The following is a 21,118-nucleotide window of genomic DNA, read 5'->3' on the forward strand; positions in this document are numbered from 1 at the left end:
TATCTAACCCTGACCCATTATGACCTGGTGTGCCTGACCTGACCTGTTTCAGCTTCAGTTTGCTTCCCAGAGGCAGCTAACATGCCATTCCACATTTACTGGCTAAAAATAATATTTTCATTACATTCACTTCTTTGGGAGTGCCTGGGGGGGGGCACCCACACACCATGCCACACTTATAGGGCAACTTTCAGGAGTTAGATGTGTCCTTCCACTCTGTGGGTGTCAGAGACCAGACTCAGGTCATCAGGCTTGACGGCAAGCGCCTTTGCCCACTGAGCCCTCTCGCCGGCCCCACATTTGGTAGCTTTTAAACCCATGTGGCTTTACGAGACCTTTCTGGCATACGACCTCTCATCTGAAAAGTGAGGTGATGAAGACGTTTTGCCTTGCAGGCTTGCTGGGATGCAGGCGATGCAGCTTGGCTGTCCTCAGCCCACACATGGCATCTCAGGCGGGAACGCCAACTGTCCTCAGCCCATGATGGCTCCCCTTAAATGCCTCCTCACCAGCACCAGCACGCCAGGCCCACACTCACCTGAAGCATAGCCAATCATGAAGAGCAGGTAGACCAGCAGGAAGCGGAAGAGGTCTTTGAAGAGGATCTAACAGCAGAGGAGGGGGCGGCAGTTATTGTGGAGGGGGGACGCCCACAGGTTCCTCAACAACCCGCTCCCCTGTCCCACCTTTCTCTACAAGCCCCACCCTGTGATGCCCCATGCTGGGGCAGCCCACTGTCCCCTGTGCCCACGCACGCCCTCTGGTCTATGGGCCACAGAACAGGCACGCTGTGAGGCCAGAGGGTCCCCTGGCCAGACCTTCTGGATCATGATGCTGTAGGTCCCCGTCAGCTTCAGCCCGCGGGTGAAGTAAAGAGCGTTCATCCAGCCCAGGACCAGGGCAAACACCATCACGGCCAGGTAGGCCTCCATCCCCGCCAGGTAGAGTGCCGCAGAGATGACCACCAGCACAGAGTAGACGAAGCTATAGGGCAGCAGAAGGGGGGCAAGAGGGCCAAAGGGGAGAGGGGACAGTGAGACTGTGGAAAAAGAGCCCTCAAGCCCTTCAGGGCACCAGGAAGTCCCATTGTCTTCAAGACCCCAGAAGAGAACAGTGGAGCAACTGGCTTTCAGTTAACCGGACAGCTTGGGTTTGTTTTATTTTATTTTATCTTTTTAAAAAAAGGGTCTTTGTGTTCTGTTTCTCTGGCTGTCTTGGAACTCGCTACATAGACCAAGTTGGCCTCAAACTCACAGAGATCAGCCTGCCTTTGCCTGCATCATGACCACCTGACTCCAGACATTGGTTTCTAGACCCTACAAGACCCCAAAGCCGTGCTTTCTGGAATCCTTAAAGATTCAGAGGGCTGGCGAGATGGCTCGGGGCTAAGAGCACATCCTGTTCTTGCAGAGGACCTGAGTTTGATTCCCAGTACCTGTATCAGACAGCTCACAACTGCCTGGAACTCCCAAGTGATCTGATGCCCCTCTGACTCCTGCACATATATACACACACGAATAAGTCATAATTAAAAGAAAATGTTTTTTTTTTTTACTCCTGCACACACATACACACACGAATAAGTCATAATTAAAAGAAAAAATTTTTTTAAGGAAAGAAAGGTTGGTTCAGAGTTCTGTGGAGACTTTGTGGCTAAATTTCATTGTTCTCTAATTCTAAAGGGAAAATATGTAGCACACATACAGTGATCGCCACATTCTGTGACCTAGGCAGACATCATTAATCAACCGCTGCACTTCTCCCCCACTAAATAGAGAGAGTATTACAATTCTTAATCACAAGGGGACACTAGCATTCACTCACCAGGATAAGAGGTCAAAATTCTTTCTCTCCCTGGTCTAGGTATAACTCCCTAGCAACCAAGCCTTGGCTCCCAATAGTGTCACCTCTCCCCACTCTCTGGATGAGCATCTGTACCCAGAAGCTTCTGCCCTGGAACCTGAACTCACTAGAGCAACTGGAAGGAGCCATCGACGAAGAGAGAATTCACGCCGGGGCATTTCTTCATGAACAAGTCTTTGATCTGGAAGAGAAGAAACAGCTAGTGGCAGGAGTGGAGCCAGGAGGAACTGGGGAGGATGGACAAGGAAAGAAGAGAGGGAGCAGAGTGAAGGAGAATAGAGCCTAGATTGGAGGGGCAGAGGGAGGAAGGGGAGGAGGGAGAGGAGGGAGGAGGGGAGAGGGAAGAGGGAGGGAGAGGACGGGGAGGGGGAGGAGGGAAAGTGAGGACGGGGAAGAGGAGAGGGGGAGGAGGGAAGGAGAAGAGGGGGAGGGGAGGAAGGAAAGATAGGAGGGGGAGGAGGGAAGAAGAGGAGGGGGAGGAGAGGAGGAGAAGAAGGGAAGGAGAGGAGGGGGAGGAGGAAAGGAGAGGAGGGGGAGGAGGGAAGGAGAGAAGGGGGGGGAGGGAAGGAGAGGAAGGGGAGGAGGGAAGGAGAGGAAGGAGAGGAGGGAAGGAGAGGAGGGGGAGGAGGGAAGGAGAGGAGGGGGAGGAGGGAAGGAGAGGAAGGGGAGGAGGGAAGGAGAGGAGGGGGAGGAGGGAAGGAGAGGAGGGCGAGGAGGGGAGGAAGGAAGGAGAGGAGGGGGAGGAGGGAAGGAGAGGAGGGCGAGGAGGGGAGGAAGGAAGGAGAGGAGGGGGAGGAGGGAAGGAGAGGAGCGGGAGGAGGGAAGGAGAGGAAGGGGAGGGAGGGAAGGGGAGGAGGGGGAGGAGGGAAGGGGATGAAGTGGAGGAGGGAAGGGGAGGAGGAGGAGCAAAAGAGAGAGGGAGGGAGAGGAGGAGGGGAGGAGGAAGAAAAGGAAGAGAGAGGAGAAAGAAGGAAGGGTGAAGGAGGAAGAGGAGGAGGGGAGGAGGAGGAGGACGGGGAGGAGGGGGTCTGGACAGGCAGATGGCACTGAGGCCAGGCACTCACACTGGTAAAGAAGAACAGGACTCCCGTGAACAGTGTGATGATCTCTCCAGCCAGCCTCAGGTAGTCCACCGTGGTGCGGTAAGGGTAGGGTGGCTGTGGGGGTGGGGGGAGGGCACAGATGGAGCAGGACCTCAGCTGCCCCCAGCATCTGGCTCCCCACTGCCCCAAACGTCTGGGTCCTCAGCAGCTTCCTTTCCCGTCTGCCCCCAGAGCCCACTCCAGGCTCAGAGCCACCTGGGTGCTGAGGCGTCTTCCTCCCCACCCCCAAGCCGTCTTCTGTGCCCTCCACAGAGGCTGCGCCCCTGCCCGGCTCCTGAGCAGGCACTCACCGTGCCCTCCAGAGGCTGGTAGTAGGCCGTGAGGGTGAAGATGACCATGGCACACAGGTAGGAGACCACATTGATGTAGAAAGACACGGCCCCAAACTTGCGCCACTTGTCCCTCAGCAGCTCGTTGATGGGCTCCACAGCCAGCATCTCATGGCGGTTCTGGGAGAAGTGGGGTGTCATGGCCGCCTTCCCCATGCTGGGGATCCAGGCAGGCTCACTACAGCATGGCTCCCCTCCACCTGTGAGCTGCTCTGTGACCCTCAGGGAGCTGTATGGTCTCAGTGTTCAAGGTTCTGCACAGTTCTGCCTCAGTTTACCCTTCCTTCCTCTTCTGTAGCACCACAGAACACAGAACATGCCTTAAAGACCATCTATTCTGAGCCGCCAAGATGGCTCAGCTGGTAGAGGTGTTTGCTGTGCAAACCTGGGGACCCGAGTCCAACCCCTGAAACCCATATAAAGGTGGAAGGTAAGAGTGCACCTCACAGAATCGCCCTCTAGCCTCCGCTCATATGCTGTGGCACACACAAGTTTACACACACACACACTGTAATAAGGACATCTGCTGTAGCTGGGTTTGGTGTCACCCACACTTAATCATAGCACTTGGGAAACTGAGGCAAGGGATCACATGTTCATAGACTACATAGCAAAAAGTCTCTCTCAAAAAACCAAGGCGGCTGGAAACACTGGCTGCTAAGCAGGGAAGCAGGACTCAGTTTCCAGTATCTGTAGGTGGCTCACAACTAGCTTTAAGTCCAGATCCAGGGGATCCAGCGCCCTCTTCTGGCCTCCATGGGTACTGCATGTATGTGGTGCACATACATACATAGATACATACATACATGCAAACACTGATAAAGGTAAACTTAGGTAAACTCATTTTTAAATGGGCTAGAGAGATGTGTCATCAGCTAAGAGCACTTGATGCTCCTGCAGAGGACCTGGGTTTGGTTCTCAGCACCCACACAACAGCTCTCAGCTATGACTGCAGTTGCAGGGGATCTGACGCCGGTCTCTTCCGGCCTCTATAGGCACCAGGGTGAACGTAGTACATAGACATACATGCGGGCAAACACCCATCCACATAAAATGAAACAGAAGTTGTCATTTTAAAATAAAACAGGGGAGGCACCAGGCATGGTGGCGCATTCCTTTAATCGCAGCATTTAGGAGGCAGAGGCAGGTGGATCTCTGTGAGTTTGAGGCCGGCCTGGTCTTATTCACAGCGCTTTCAGAGCTCTGATTTACAACCATGCAGGATGACAGCCAACAGAACCATTTCTGTACCAGGATTTTCTAAAACTGACTCATCTTGTCCCCCAGCGACCCTGTGGGCTATGCGTCACCTTCCTCACATTACACATGAGAACGCTGACTCAGAGAAGTTAAGTCTCTCACCCTGGGTCACACAGCATATATGTCACAGAGCCAGGATCCCCAACCTGTCCCAGAGCCCTGTTGGACACTGTCCTGGATGCTTAGTTGACCACTTGGGTCACAGAGCCTACCGTCCTGGCCTGCCTCAGCCACAGCCAGCCCTCCCTCCCCGGCCCGGTGCCCACCTCGATCTTGCTGTTGTACACCAGGATCTCCAGCACGGATACCTCCTCCCCGCACGTGTCCAGGGAGGAGAGGTCATAGAGTGAGGAATACACAGGCCCGTAGGCCCAGTCCTTGAACTTGCGAGACAGGTGACGTGTGTCTTCATCCGTCACCTCCCGCCGGATGATGTGCTGAAAGACCTGCAGAGGGGACGTTTGCTCAGGGGATTCATAGAGACAGATGTGATAGACTGACGGGTTGATTGACAGACAGATGATTGATAGATGACATATAGGGAAATAACGATGGATAGATAGATAGATAGATAGATAGATAAATGGTTGATATCTAGAGACACAGATATGGCCAAATGATTGACAGAGTGACAGGTGACAGATAAAAGAGACATAGGTGATAGATACATGGTAGACATGATCAATAGACATAAATGATAGATGATAGAAAGATGATTGGTAATCAGATGACAGGCAGGCAGGCAGACTTTCGGTGCTGGGGTAGAACCATACATGCCAGACAAGGCTTGTACCACCAAGTCACTCGCCCCGTCTTCCTTTTATTCCGAGACACGCCCCGCCCCCTCCTTATGTTGCCCAAGCTGGCCTGGAACTTTCTCTGTAGCCGAGGCCAATCTTGAACTTTCAATTCTCCCAGCGCAGCCTCCCGTCACCGGGGCCACGGGCTGACTATCAGGCCAGGGGTCTGGGGTTCTGCTTCCTGGGCACCCACCCCCACCCTCAGCTCTCCCTTCATTAAGAGCCGGATATGGCTCATCTCCCTCAACTGTCACGGCAACATGCCACCAGACAAAGTGAGGCACACAGAGGGGCGGGGCCTGAGAGCCCCCCACTGGGAAGGCTGAAAACCACAGCCTGGTTCCTAACTGCAGGCTACTCTGCCTGCCTTTCAGTCAGGGCAGTGGTGCCTCCCATGAGACAGTCTAGCAGTGTCTACAGATGAGTTTGGTGTCACAGGCTGCTACTGGCATCTAGTGGATCAAGGTCAGGATGTCCCACAACACACAAGACAGCACAGACCAACACACACACACACACACACACACACACACACACACACACACGGGCGGGGGGGAGGGGCTGGGAATCCTCCTGCAGGGCGCTGTAAGAGCCAGGGAGAAGTCACTCAGCTGCAGGAAGTCAGCAGGTCAGGGTCTGGGAATACTGCAAGGCCCGGGGACTCAGTTTACCCCAGGCACTTGTCCTAACTGATGCAGGTGGGGCAGGGAGCAGCCAGTGGGGAAGACAGAAGCTGTCCTAGATGAGGCTGAGGAGACTGGCTGGATGCTGGGGAGGCATAGCAAGCTTGGGAGGCAAGATGTCAGCCGCCTGGCATGGGCAGGCAGAGATGGCTACCGGGTAATGGAAGACCCAGTGGGGGAAGCTGGGCCCACTCACCCCGATCTTGCCCGTCTTGGCAGCCATCATGAGGGGCGAGAGGCCGTCATTGTTGAGCACAGTCTCCAGGTTGCTGTCCGGGAAGAGGCGGGAACACTTGAGAAGCAACAAGTCATACATCTTGGTGACAAACTTGGTGTTCTCGCGGGTGTTGTCAGCAATGGCCACCAGCGCGTGCAGCACCGTGTTGCCTCGCGAGTCCTGTCGCCGCATGTCCGCTTTCTTGTGAGGGTTCTCAGTCAGGTAGTTGACGATGTGCGGCTGGTTGGTGCAGGCTGCCAGGGACAGGGGCAGCTCACCTGGGGCCGGGGAAACAGAGGGTCAGCGCAGGGGGCTGAGGTGGGGCTTTGCCTGTCACGCTGGGGATGAGGACAGATGCCAGCACCTGCTCCTCTTAACTGTGGACAGGGCTTGGGGCTTCTCATGGTGACTGTTGGAGAGGCAGGAGGTGGCTATTTGGGGACAGGGGTCATGTGATCTGGAAGCTGGGTGGCTCTGGAGTCCCGGTGGCGGGGTTCTTTGTGGAATGTTGGCTCTGAGTCCCATGTCAAGTGTGGTATTAGCAGGGCAATGTTCAGAATATTTCTCAGGTCAGACTGTGGCAACAGGGTGGCACTTTGGACCGTGATACCCTGCCCCACATAGGGCATTGGTTGTACTAAAGGACACATGCATAGTAGGGTGCTAGGTGCTGACACCCCATCACAGCCCTCAGGGTTCTCCTGATCTCCAGTTATAAATGGGGAAACTGAGGCTCACTTAGTCAGTCACACGTGACCAGGATGAAGCAAGGTAAGAATGTGAACCCGGGTCCAGTCTGAACTTTCTCCAGAGCTCCAACTCTTGAGGCATGCTACAGCAAGCAAGACCCTGGGGGTTCATGCCATAGGGTAAGCCAGGATCTGTGGCAGCCAGGCTCTGAGTAGGTGGGAGTCACCAGGGCTGCAGATAGCACCTCTCTCTGGCCTCCAACCTTCACCAACCCCTACTCACCAAAGTAGAAGTAGCCACCTTCATCCTTGGGCTGGAAGAAGCGCCCGCGGGCCTGGGCATGCACGTCAGCTCCCTGGGCCACCAGCAGCTCCACGTAGTGCTTGCAGCGTCGCTCAATGGCAATGTGCAGGGACGTCTGGCCTGGGAAGGAAGGCAGCCAGGCTCTGGCAGGGCAGGGATGCAGCCAGACATGCTGAGGGGCAGAGTAGGCTACCTCAAGGCCAAGTGTTAGCCAGCAATCACTGGAAGGCAGTGGGCAAGGTTGATGTAGGACTTTGGGGTGCATGACGGCCAGAGCCTGCTGTATTCGGGAGCAGCCTTTAAAGCTCACAGGGTGAATGACTTTTGGGTCCCAAAGGCAAGAACTGAGGCACACAAACTTTAATCCTGGGCAGTTGGGGTGGGGGGGCGGATGGCGCAATGGCCTCCTGGCCTCAGAATTCCAACTGTTCCATGTAAGCTGTGTAGGCTTTGAAGACTTTCCTCCCCCTCCCCGCCCCAAGACAGGGTCTCTCTGTGCAGCCCTGGCTGTCCTAGACTCACTCTGTAGACCAGGCTGGCCTCGAACTCACAGCAATCCACCTGCCTCTGCCTCCCGAGTGCTGGGATTAAAGGCGTGTGCCACCACGCCTGGCCTCTTGGGGACTCTTTAAGAGTCTAGCAGGAGTGTGAGTGTCGTGGGCTGCTGATGGGACACACGGCCTTGGAAAGATGCCCACAGCATGGTAGGGGAGGAGGGGGTCTCTACTCAGCCAACCGGGACAGCCAAATCAACCCTCAGAGACCAGAGTGGTGATACATGTGCTGCCCGAGTCACACAAATTGGGGAGCACAGAGCCAGTGCCAATGACACTTTTGCCTCCCAGAACTGCAGGCTCTGCACCGCGTGGCGCCTCAAATGGCCCCAGGGTTGAACCACACAGTCTCAAGGGTTCAATTATCTAGCCCTCGGGCATCAGATAGCGATGGGGTGTGCATCCCAAGCACTCGGAACCGCTTGTTCTGAAATTCAGAATAGCAAAGAGCGATAGGTAGCTGCTGTGCATTCATTCATTCACCCATCCATCCATTCATTCATTCATCCACTCATCCACTCAGTAATGCTGCATCAACGTGCCCGGCCAGACCTACCTCGGTAGTAGATGTCTCTGAAGGGCGAGTTAATGAACTCGCGCATGTTGCCAGTGCGCTCCGCGATGTCCAGCAACACCGGGATGGTGTCGTTGCGGCCGTTGCTCAGGTTCAGCAATGCCTTGGGCAGGCAGGTCTTCCCTGTAGATGGCTCTGAGAGAGAGAAAGAGAGGCAGGAAAAGACATGGCTCAGAGCCTGGCTGTGAATTTGGGGCAGCAACAGGAGCCACCCCCTGGCTGCCATACCCCTCGGAGACGTCCTCTGCCTACTTGGTGGGTACACAGTGCAATAGATCATGCTTTGACATGCAGGAGGCCACAGCCTATAGACTGCCACGTACTTAGTCATATCCGGGGAGATTTCCCTGTGACACAGGGTCTCATTATGAAGTTCAGGCTGGTCTTGAACAGTTGATCTTTTTGCCTCGGCTCCCGCAGTGCTGGGATTACAGGTGTGTGTGTGGGGGGGTGCCACTAGATCTCTGCTCTTTTTTTTGGTGGGGAGAGTTTTGAGACAGAGTTTCTCTGTGTAGCTTTGGCTGTCTTGGACTTGCTTTGTAGACCAGGCTGGCTGGCCTTGGACTCAGAGCGATCTATCTGCCTCTGCCTTCCGAGTGCTGGGACTAAAGGCGTGTGCCACCACGCCCAGCTTCTATCCCTGCTCTTGAGGGAAGTTTTTATTTATTTATTTATATATCTACACAAAAGTGAAGTTATTGGTATGTTTTAATTAGTGAAAACACATTAATTACAAACATCCTTGATTAAGTCCTGCTGACAAGACATTTAGATACAAGGCACCAAAACCAATGCCTAGACCATGCAGAAGAGACAAGAGACTTCATCTCAATTTAGTGTCCCAATATTGTTTCATCCAATGCGTATAACTGCTCCTGTCTGTCACTGAGAGACTAGAACAGCAGACAGATGGGAAAGAAGTTTTTATTTGTATGTGTGGGGTTTTTGGCTGCTTGCAGGTCTGTGCACCACGTATATGCAGTGCCTGTGGAGGTTATGAGCGAGGATTAGCTCTCCTGGCTGCGAGCCACCATGTGGGTGCTGGGAGCTGTGTTCAGGCCCTCTGTAAGAGCAGCCGGTGCTCTGCCACAGAGCTGTTCTTTCCAGATCATACAGGAGATTTAAAAAAGGGCTTTGAAATCTGAGTATATGGGACCATAGAGCCAAACACAACCAGGCTGGGAGTGTGTGTGCGCGCGCGCGCGCGCGCGTGTGTGTGTGTGTGTGTGTGTGTGTGTGTGTGTGTGTGTTTGTACGTGTGTGTGTGTGCGTGTGTGTGTGCGTGTGCGTGTGTGTGTGTTTGTACGTGTGTGTGTGCGTGTGCGTGCGTGTGTGTGTGTGTGCGTGTGTGTGTGTGTGTTTGTACGTGTGTGTGTGTGTGTGTGTGTGTGTGTGTGTGTGTCTAACCATACATCTTTTTGTTTGTTTTTGTTGTTGTTAGTGGTGGTTTGGATAAAAATGGTCCTCACAGGGAGTAGTGGCTCTGTCAGGAGGTGTGGCCTTGTTGGAGGAAGTGTGTTACCATGGAGGCCAGCTTGGCTCAAGCAAAGTCTAGTGGCTCCTCGTCTCCTCCTGCTGACTGCGGATCCAGAAGTAGAGCGCTCAGCTACCTCTCCCGTGCTGTGTCTGTCTGCTTGTTTCCCACCATGACGGTAACGGACCTCTGAACTGTAAGCCAGCCTCAGTGAAATAGTCTCCTTTGTTTTTGTTTTTTTTTGTTTTTTGTTTTTTGTTTTTTTTGGTTTTTCGAGACAGGATTTCTCTGTGTAGCCTTGGCCATCCTGGACTCACTTTGTAGACCAGGCTGGCCTTGAACTCACAGCGATCCACCTGCCTCTGCCTCCCGAGTGCTGGAATTAAAGGCGTGCGCCACCACGCCCGGCTAATAGTCTCCTTTGTAAGCGTAGCTGTGGTCATGGTGTCTCTTCTCAGTAACAGAACAGCGACTGAGACGTTGCTGTTTGTTTTGAAACAGGGTCTCACTATGTAGCCTGTAGTTCCAGGCTGTCCTGAGACTCACTCTGTAGACCAGGCTGGCCTTGAACTCATAAATCTGCCTGCCTCTGCCTCCAGAGTGCTGGGGTTATAGGTACACACTACTATGCCATGCTCCAACCATACACCTTTACCACAAGACCCATCAGCACCTGCCCCCCTCCCTCTGCCCTTCCCATGTATCCATGTGTGCCCGTCTGCATGGATGCCAGAGGGCAACGCTGGGTGTCTCCCTCCATCACCCTCGGCCTTACTCTTGAGACAGGGTCTCTCACTGAACCTGGAGCTCACTGGTCCAGGGAGAGTGGTGCTGGGGATCTGCCTGTTCCCACCTCCCCAGAGCTGGGATCCCAGACATGCACGGCCTTGCCCGTTTTTTCCTGAGGATGCCGGGATCTGAACCCAGGTTCTTGTGCTTGCACAGCGGGCACTTTCCCCTCTCGAGCCACCTCCACAGCCCTTGTGAGAGATTTTTGTCAGCTCTGAAAGCCAGGCATGCCAGACAGCATTTGCCCACTCACAGGAACACAGAACCCTGTCTGATGGAGTAAATGTACATCTCCCAGGAAAGGAGAGTGAAGGGCCACACGCTCCCTAACACTTAGACTTAATATGTAAGAGGATGCCACATCTTAAGAGGGATGGGATGTCGGGGAGGGGGGGTCCCACAGATGTGGAAAGTACAAATGTTCTGTGTTACTGTCCAACAGCTTTCGGAGTCTGAGTCGGCCGCGTGCCCATCACTTCTCCCAATACTCGCCAACATCCTTCCAAGTTCCTTTGCCTCCCTTTGACGTGTTTGGCTACAGGAACTAGCTTCAGTCTCCAAAAAAGATTGGTTAAAAGCAAACTCCCCCTCCGGACCCACTCCACCAATCAGGACTGGAAAGTGGATCCAAAGCAGGAGCCACAGGCATGGGGTGAGGCCAGCTCTGCACACCGGCACCTCAGGCCTAAATCAAGGGGACCTCAATGACTCAACCACTGTTGTGACCAGCAGGGCCCCAGGCAGCAGTGTGCCCTCCACAAACATCAATGCTGTAGTTAGTGCCCTGTGGGAGGGACTGTCTGGCCATCTCCCCAGACTCGGGGCAGGCCTTGAAGACGGGGAAACTTCCAGCCCAACCCCCAGGAGTGAGCATGCTGGACAGCCTTCCTCTCCAGCTGGGGCAGCTGGCAGCAGCTAGTTGTTGGTTAGATGCATCAGGTGCACACCCCGCCCAGGGGTGGTATCAGTCCACCATCTTATCAACATCACAAAGCAACCACCAGCTCTCCATGGCAATCCAGCTGCCCGCCCTGGGGTCCCACTTCAGAGGGTGCCATCCCAGCAAGCCGGAGCCCTCAGCAGCATCCCTTCTCCCCACGGCAGCCCACCATGGCTAGTTCATCTCTTTTTCCTCGTACCCCCTTGACTGTCGTCTCTGCTACCAACACCCAGAACTAGGCTCTGTCTCTCACAAGCCTGGGTTTTGCGTCTTCCAGGCTGGCCTCGAACTCACAGCGATCCGCCTGCCTCTGCCTCCCAAGTGCCGGGATTAAAGGTGTGCGCCACCACGGCCGGCGTAACTGTGTTATTATTTCTGTGGTCACTTGATCAGTGCCTGTCCCACCTGGAGGCCTGAGAGCCACTTGAGACCAGGGCTCTATCATCTACATTAGTTCCTTAGTTTCAGCCCCACCTCCACCTCCCTACCCTCACCAGGCCAGTGCCTGGCACTTCATCGGTGCTCAGTGGGATCTTGATGAACTAGGGAGAGCTCAGAGAAGCCACCCAGGCACCTTCCGTGATTCCGAGTCACAGGTGGCACAAGGGGACTGTGGTCCGGGGTCCTGGGCCTGGGCTTCCACACCCTCCAGCTTTGAGTACAAAACCACTGCTTACAGAGGAAGCAGTTACTCAACTGACCACCAGGTGGCGACATGTCTCTGGCCCTAAACTGCCCATTGACAAGTAGGAAGTTGTAAAACTACATTACGTGTGTGTCTGTGTGTGTCTGTCTGTGTGTGTGTCTATCTGTGTGTCTGTGTGTGTGTCTATCTGTGTGTCTGTGTGTGTCTGTCTGTGTGTGTGTCTATCTGTGTGCCTGTGTGTGTGTCTGTGTGTGTCTGTGTGTGTCTGTGTCTGTCTGTCTGTGTAAGTGGGGGTTTAGGGGCAGAGATTCCAGAGGCCCCTGAAAATCAGATGAGCTTATCAGCCTGCAGCCAGAAAAACATGCAGGGGAGGATCTACAATCCACATTTTGTGGAGCCTGAAACGTGTACAATTTGGGGGTCCTGTTTGTAGACCATGAACTGTAGAAACAAAAGCCAGTTCAACACCCTAAACAGATTTTAGCAAGGGGTGCCCTAAAGCTTTGTTGTCATCGGAAGCCCACATCAGGGCTCTCTGTACTCACACTGTGAACTCAGGCCCAGCTGAGCCCCCCACCCAAACCCACACTGACACTGTCTAGGGGTGCTGGACCAGTCAGAAGGTTGGACGACCAGTCGCTGGAGCTCTCCCCTGCTCAACGTCCAGGCCAGCAGGCCTTGTACCAGATCTGCTCACTAGAATACCCTCTTTACCTGATGTGTGGGGTGCAGAGCACAGGAAGGGGGCGGGGGTATGTGGCCAACATGTGTCACTGACATACCCCATTACCTCTCACAACTCCAAGCTTGCACCCACAAGGTTCATAAGACTGGGAGTCACGGTAACTCTCTATGGACGGACACAAAGATCTGGAGGAAACTGTGGTCGTAAAGGATCAAGGTTGAGAAAAACAAAAGACAACAACAAAAGAAAACAAAACACAAATAACTGCCTGGAGAGTTCTGTGGAAAGTGACCCCCAGCCTTGGCCATCTGCTTTGGCACTCAGTTTATCCTGAAATCTCAAAACTTATTGTCTGGCCCTTACTGAATACTGTCCAAGGCAGGAAAAGACCAAAAGAAAGTGGCAGGAATATAAACTAAGGGAAAGAATCTCCCTACACTTCCCTCAGACATGAATTCTGGGCCAACCAGGCCAGACTTGCCGAGCTGGGCAATGATTTGTAGCAGGGACCACACTTGAGATATTAGTACTGACTTGTGGGCCCTCAGGACAGTTGCTGCAGCTGACCTGGTGCCAGCACCTGGCGGCAGCTGACTTGAGAAAAGGTTCACCTGGGTACAGGTGAGGCCAGGGCAGCTCACAGGGCACTGGGGTCCACAGAGGGCCCTGAGGGTGGAGAGGCTGAATGGGCCCTGCAAAGGGAAAGTTGTAGGCGGTGGCCCAGGGAGTCAGACCGAGGAAGGGGGCTGGCAAGGACGAGGCAGATCTCTACAGTGCAAGCAGGAACCCCAACCTACCGCCCTGTCACCCTCCAGCTAGCCCACCTTACTGCCCTGCTACCCGTGGGGGGACCGGGGGGGGGGGGATCCCGGGCTGGCTGTGTTTAGCACTTCAGGCACAGTCTGTCACACCATGGAGAAACCACACCACCACGTAAAGTGAAGAAGTGTATCTGAGCCCCATGGCTAAACTGTTCAGCTATTGCATGGATGAATACACGAGGCAGTCAGTTTCCCCAACGCGGTAAAGGGTGCAGGAGCCCACACTCTGCCCAGAGCTCTTCTGATGTGTTTGCTCCAAAGAAAGGGTAGAACATTACCCAAAGGCGAGCAGCCCCCCACGATGCCCACCAGGGCAGCTCACCCCGGAATTCCTCATCAGTCAGGCGCTTCTTGTGCGTCAACAAGAAAGAGAGCAGTCCGTCCAGGTCAGCGGTGGAGCCCCGGGACACAATGTCAAAGAGAATGGGCCGGTTGAAGACTTTGAGGATCGGTGGTGGCTGGGGTGCAGGAGCCTTGGGGCTCTGAGGCTGCTTCCTAGAGGAGAAAAAGAGGGACACCAGGGGCTTATGCTCTGCCTGCCACACCCGCCCTGTCCTTAGGGACTCAAGAGGAAGGGGAGAAATGAAACCAGAGGGAAAGGCCAAACTAAAGAACACTATGGAAAGCTTCATCCAGGAGGAGTGCTGGCCTGCTGTGTGTTGGGCAGAAAACAGAAGGAGAAGCATGCAAGCCGGGCCATCCTCTTGCCCACTTGCCACCCATCTCCCCCTCCCCCATATAACACTCACCCACCCATCCATCCACCTACCTACCATCCATCCATCCATCCATCCACCCATGCATCCATCCACCCACCCATCCATCCATCCATCCATCCACCCATCCATCCATCCACCATCCATCCATCCATCCACCCATCCACCCATGCATCCATCCACCCACCCATCCATCCATCCATCCATCCACCCATCCATCCATCCACCCACCCATCCATCCACCCATCCATCCACCCATCCATCCATCCATCCATCCACCCATCCATCCATTACCCACCATCTATCCATCCATCCATCCACCATCCACCCATTACCATCCACCCATCCACCCATCCACCCATCCACCCATCCATCCATCCACCCACCCATCCATCCACCCATCCATCCATCCATCCATCCACCCATCCATCCATCCATCCATCCATCCACCCATCCATCCACCCATCCATCCACCCATCCATCCACCCATCCATCCACCCACCCACCCATCCATCCATCCATCCACCCACCCATCCATCCACCCATCCATCCATCCATCCATCCACCCATCCATCCATCCATCCATCTATCCACTCACCTACCTACCCGTCTATCCTTCCACCTTGCCACCTACGCACCATTCATCTCTCTCTCATACCCATCCATCTTCCCCCTCTACCTACCCACCCATTCATTTGTCATGTGTTGAACACCGAACACTTTTGTGAGAGAGAGGGTCTTGTGTAGCCCAGGCTGGCTTTGCGAGGGATGTGCAGCCCAAACTGATCTTGAACCTCCTGCCTTCACCTCTTGAGTGCTGGGATTTCAGGATGTGCCACCATGCCTGACTTATGTGAGGAAGAGAAGCCAAGGCTTCACGTGTGCCAGGCCAGCACTCTACCCCCTGAACTTATTGTCTGGCCCTTACTGAATACTGTCCAAGGCAGGAAAAGACCAAAAGAAAGTGGCAGGATATAAACTAAGGGAAAGAATCTCCTTCACTCACTCGCTTGCTCAGTAACTTCACCATCCAACAATGTTTTAGACAGACGAGGCCATGCAAGCAGGGACGTAGCCCAGCGCCCACCACACGGTAAACATGCAATACATGTTAGTCAACGTCACCACACCATTCCTGAGAGCCATGTGTCTGAAGGATGCGCACGGGAGAGGCGCTGAGCTACAGAGGCAGGTAGAAAGGTGACACGACCCAAAGAGGGCTGAGGAAGACAAAAAAGAGACACTCGGTTAGTCATTCGGCAGACACTCACGGGGCGCCAGATGTGTGCTAGGTTCTGCAGGATAAAGAGCTAGCCTGGACACTGAGCACAGAGCTCCTTTCTCTGCCATAGTCCCATCCAGCCCCGGCCTGCAGAGAAGGGATACATCAGAGCTTGTTAAGAGGAAAGAGGTGGAAGCAGAGGACGAAGAAGGGAGAAAAAAGGCAGAGAGTGGAGGCTAGAAGTGGGAGGCCTGGGCCTGGCTGTCTCTCCCCTTCATACCCCTGCTCAGGGCCCAGAGGGGCTATGGGAAAGGGCGTGCTGGCCATGGAATGGCCCCACCGAGCAGGAACTGCAGCATCCTCCAACCAGCTCCCCTGAACCTCTGACCTTTTAAATAAAAAGAGCTCTGTTCCCACCGGACTCCACTGGATGCCACTGAAAATCTTTGGGGTCTCAGCCTCTCAATTTTGCCCTAGTTTCTCCAAGCTCTCCCTAATTCCTCCAGGGACCATGGACTGGTCTAAGGCGAAACCACAAGCAAGGCTTGAGGGAGGGAAGGGAGTTAGTGACCCCCAGCATTCAGGACCTCAGTGGACCTGGCTCAGAGCAGCAAGTACAGTGGGGCTCCTTGCTGCTCTGGGCCTCAGCTTCCTCATCTGGACAGTGCTTGGACAAAGTCCCCAAGAGGTAGTGAATTATGACCCCTGGTCCCGAGGATGTTCCCCTGGCCTGGCATGGCCTCCGAAGCCATGAGGCTGCCCTGTTTAGATGTCACCTTCCAGAGAAGTCTTCTGGAGCCACCCTGTTCCCTGTCCACACCAGCACCTGCACACCTGGAATCATGTGTTCTCATGTTTTGCTCCCTATCAGTGCCCCGCCCACCCCGAGGGGAAGGTGCTTCTGAGTTAGGGGCTGAACCTGGTCTGGCTCACAGCAGGGCCAATCGGCTCCACTTCTGGGCAGCTGTTCACTGCAGTGGCCAAGAAACACCAGTGAGTGCGAAGATGGAGGAGGGGCGTGGGCTCCACTGAGTGGACGCCAGTCTTTGGTCAGCAAGGACTAGAGGAAGACCCAACAGCTGGCTCCAGGCATCTCCAGACTTCAGGGTGGGACTCTAGGATACACACGGGGCCCTGAGGGGGTTCTAGGAAGGAAAAGGACTCATGTCCAAGTTTGGGTCAGCTCAGGACACACTGGAGACAGCAGAAGGGTATAGCTAGCCCCTCAACAAGACCAGAGACAGCTGCGACAGAGTCCATCCTCTCCCCTCCTCACGGCAGAAGCCTGGGGGAGTGTATTTGAAATTCCTACTGCAAGAGGTCAGGGAAAGAGGGCTCCCACACCAGCTGAGGGGACATACACAACAGACACAGGGGTGTGACACTCCCCTTAACAGAGCCCAGAGAGACCCAGATAAGGTTTGCCTGGGACTGAAGGCTCTTGTCTGCACCTGAGCTGGCAGAGACTACATCCTGAGGGGCCTGTGCTGTCCCCCATGGAAAGTTCCCTCCACTCTTTTACCTTCCAGCCCCCTCCTTTGTGAGAGAGAAAGAGTTAACACCACCCGAGGCTTCCAACTTTAACGGGGGTGGGGGGGTGCGAGGGGGGGCAGAAGGCTGTGGGAGGGAGAAAGATGTTACGGGGTGGGGTCGGGGGTGGTAGAGCTGAAGACGGGTGGGTGATGGACAGACAGGAAGTGAACGGAAAGGTGAGTGGATGAACGAGCGAGCAGAGGAGTCGGTGGCCAAGGCAATGGAGCTGCGTGGGTGACCTGGCGCCTAGAAGAAAGGAGGAAGAGGACCAGGACAGGAAGCAGGCGGCCATCAAGCCTGAGCGGACACCTTGTGGTGGCACACGCCTGTAACCCCAGCACTCAGGACCCTGAGACAAGAGGATCGCAAGGTAAGGTCAGTCTGGGCAGCATCTTGAGCTCTGCCTCAAACAGAGGGGGAAAAAAAAAAAATGAAGGAATGATTTCTGAACAGTGGTGGCCCATGGCTGGAGGCTATATAGACATTTTAAGAAGTAAATGGCAGATGGGTGGAAAGTTTGGTTGTGCAGATGGTCAACAGGTTAGTGACAAGCAGGCCAGAAGAGCAGGGAGCCATTTGGATGAGTGTGTCATGAAGGAGCAGACTGGACAAGATGAAGGACGGCTATCTGGGTGATGGTGAAATAGAAAACAGGCGCATGGGTGGACACATAGGTGGATGATGACAAACAAGTGCCCTCTTGCCTGTGTGGATGGACAGGTGGACAGACAGTGGGTCATGGGGTGGTGGATGAAAAGGTTAATGAAGGGCCTGGTGGTGCACACCTTTAATCCCAGGACTTGGGAGTCAGAGGCAGGCAGATCTCTGAGTTTGAGGCCAGCCTGGTCTACACAGCAAGTTCCAGGCCAGCCAAGAGTTACATTTAAAAACGTGATGAAGAGACAGATGAGTAGTTACATAAAGGAGAAGATATATTTATGTATATATGGGTAGATGGGTGGATGGAGAGATGGTGAGTGGAGAGATGGTAATAGGTAGATGAATAGATGAGGAGTGGGAAGATGGATGATGGATGATGGATGGATGATGGATGGATGATGGATGATGGATGGATGGATGGATGGATGATGGATGGATGGATGATGGATGGATGATGGATGGGTGATGGATGGATGGATGATGGATGGATGGATGATGGATGGGTGATGGATGGATGGATGGAGGGATGATGGATGGATGGGTGGGTGGATGATGGATGGATGGATGGATGATGGATGGATGGATGGATGGATGGATGATGGATGGATTGATGGATGGATGAATGGATGGATGATGGATGGATGGATGGGTGGGTGGATGATGGATGGATGGATGGGTGGATGGATGATGGATGGCATGGGATAAATAGGAGGTAGAAAGATAGTTGATAGATGTACTAATGGGTGGTTGGAGCATGGGAGGACAAAGAAACAAGAGAGATGGCCAAACGGGTGGGGGAGATAATGAAGGGAGTGATAAATGGATGGATGGATGGGTAGATATTTGGATGAATAATCGATAGAGGAATCAAAGGATGGATAATGATAGATATATGGGCTAGAGAGATAGATGATAGATAATGGATGAATAGATGATGGATCGATGGGTGGATGAGTGGGTGGATGATGGATAATGGATGGATGAATAACAGATGAATGATGGATGGATGGGTGGGTGGATGGATAGATGGATGGATGGGTGGGTGGATGGATGGATGGATGGGTGGATGGATGGATGGATGGATGGGTGGGTGAATGGATGGATGGATGGATGGATGGGTGGGTGGGTAGGTGGAGGGGTGGATGGGTGGGTGGGTAGGTGGGTAGAGGGGTGGATGGGTGGGTGGATAGGTGGGTGGAGGGGTGGATGAATGGGTGGATGGGTGGGTGGGTGGGTGGGCGAGTGATGGATTCAATAGAGAAGACTACCAGCCAGACAGTCACAAATACTCACTCTATGACCTTCCTCCTCCACCTCTTGTTGTCACTGGGATGATGACGGTAAGTGCCATAGTCGAACAATGAGTCCATGGGTGCTTTCTTGGGCCCGGGCACTACTGAGGACTCGTACAGGGTGGACTCCAGCAGGTCGATGGGGTTAGGAACCCCCTTGCGGAAAGCGCCCTGGAACTTCATACGCAGGTTCGGACGCCCATCACCCGAGCCAGTAGGTCGGCTGGCATCAGTCGGTGAAAGTGACGAGGAGCCTTCCTCCCCCTCAAAAAGATTAGCCAGGGAAGAGAGGGGGAAGGCCTCCCCACCAGAGGTACCACTGTCATCTCCAAGGGGCTCAGCCACCTCCCCAGGCGCTGCACGAAGGCCATCACCAGGATCCGCCATACTGGCCCCAGATCTGTCTGTGCTGTTCAGCCTGCTGGGGAGTAAAGGGGGGGGGGGGGTCAGGCAGAGCCTGGCCAGTGGTGGAGGCTCCAGGAAGCCCCCTCCCACGTGGGCAAACAGTACGGCTGCCAGTTGCCTCAAAAGCCACTGTTGTAATGACAGAGGCTGAGATAACCCCTCCCAGATGTGGTCAGCGGCCAGCCCCAGGCAGGAGCCAAAACAGGGGCCTCTTTCAGGAACCTGGAGACATGGGTCGGCCTGCAGCCCAGCTACCCTGGACACCAGTGGGATGAGGAGTCACCCCAAAGTCTGAATGCTGACCCCTGTGACCCAGTTTCACAGCCAGTGTCACACTAAGCCAGTCAGCATTTACAGCTTCAGTCTCCTCATCTACGAGACGGGGAGACCAGGGTTCTCAGGGAAAGCTACTAGAGATGATGTGGGACAGTGCCCAGCATGCCTAGAAGTGCCACCTCGATCAGCAGATGTTCTGGGGAGCCATGTGAGCCTACTGCACAGGGTGACTGACAGTCCCTGCAGCCCCTCAGCAGTACCATGGTCGCTCCTATGGGGCTGTAATGGAGGCCCCCCAGATTCAAGCTGAGGTCAGAGCTAAGGACTGCCCTCCACTCAGCCTGACTGGGTCCCACCCACCTGTGAACCCCACTGTCCCCCTCCTCTGAGAAGCCCTCTCCTGTCCCTTAGGCTCTCTCTCATTCCTAGATTAACTGTCAGGCCATGACACCGAGGGAGGGAACGGAGAGAGACAAAGGCGTCTTTGTGCCCATTTCTCAACTGAGGACATCAAGGCTTCCAGTGGGGACAGACACACGGCTCGCGAAGACAGCCTTTTCAGCTCTCATTCCCAATGTGCATGCGGTTAGAGCTGCAGGGCAGGGCCCTGTGCAGCTAGGACCCGGGCACCCTGGAATTCTTTCCTTCACCAGTTAGACACAGGAGTTTGTGTGTGTGTGTGTCCTCCTTAGGCCCCACACGAAGAGGAGCAACAAACTGAGGCCCAGCATATTTGTTTTGCAACTGCCAGGAAAGCTTGCCCAGGTGGGAGCACGGCAAAGGGCCTCCTCCCCTGTGGGCAGAGCTGGGCACGCAGACCGGCTGGATTCTCTCTTGATGCCAGTGAGGAGAGAGGAGCTGGACCTCGGAGTCACTCAGTCTTTGGTTCTCATCCCAGTTTTGGCGTCACACAGAGCATGTCCGAGGACAAGTCACTGGCGGGCAGAGGCTCTGTGTTGCACTCTGGGAAATGGGCACAAAGGTAGCTCCTTCAGACCTGGAGCAGGAGGAGTGAGGCTGAGTCCAGCCAGATTTCTCTCTCTGGGCCTTGGTTTCCTCACATGTGGAACTGGCGTGATCATCTCTCCTGGGCTCTCCCAGGTGTGTGAAGCGTCACTCAAGAGTAAGGTCTCTGAGGTCACAGGTCCCGTCCACCAGGTCCACGTTGAAATAATTACAAAATCAATCATCAATGTTGGGAATAGAGACTTTTTACTGCCCCTGGCCCTAAGTGCCTCACACGTGTGCTGCAGTCCTCCTGAAATGATGGGCCAGGGGCACAA

At 54.4% G+C, this 21,118-nt stretch overlaps 1 protein-coding gene and 1 non-coding gene across 5 annotated transcripts in view; both read right to left on the reverse strand.

Moving 5' to 3' along the window:
* The window catches only part of Trpv4 (transient receptor potential cation channel subfamily V member 4), a 38,954-nt gene that overhangs the window by 6,669 nt on the left and 11,167 nt on the right, over positions 1-21,118 (reverse strand). For 2 of the 4 annotated variants that reach the window (XM_051161713.1, XM_051161710.1), the window contains exons 2-12: positions 19,156-19,575; positions 14,054-14,226; positions 8,359-8,511; positions 7,228-7,368; positions 6,235-6,533; positions 4,822-5,001; positions 3,257-3,415; positions 2,928-3,020; positions 1,971-2,044; positions 819-984; positions 539-605 (exon numbers count right to left, since the gene is read on the reverse strand). In XM_051161713.1, coding sequence (XP_051017670.1) covers positions 539-605; positions 819-984; positions 1,971-2,044; positions 2,928-3,020; positions 3,257-3,415; positions 4,822-5,001; positions 6,235-6,533; positions 7,228-7,368; positions 8,359-8,511; positions 14,054-14,226; positions 19,156-19,541 — 1,891 coding nt within the window. In that variant the 5' untranslated portion in view covers positions 19,542-19,575. The remainder of the gene's footprint in view (positions 1-538; positions 606-818; positions 985-1,970; positions 2,045-2,927; positions 3,021-3,256; positions 3,416-4,821; positions 5,002-6,234; positions 6,534-7,227; positions 7,369-8,358; positions 8,512-14,053; positions 14,227-19,155; positions 19,576-21,118) is intronic. The other 2 variants (XM_051161712.1, XM_051161711.1) reach the window with 1 other exon arrangement.
* Positions 9,166-9,293, reverse strand: LOC127204096 (small nucleolar RNA SNORA20). The gene has a single exon (XR_007832447.1). It is a non-coding gene; the product is annotated as a small nucleolar RNA SNORA20 (small nucleolar RNA).

Source organism: Acomys russatus, chromosome 19 (genome assembly GCF_903995435.1).
Source record: "Acomys russatus chromosome 19, mAcoRus1.1, whole genome shotgun sequence".
Lineage (NCBI taxonomy): Eukaryota > Metazoa > Chordata > Mammalia > Rodentia > Muridae > Acomys > Acomys russatus.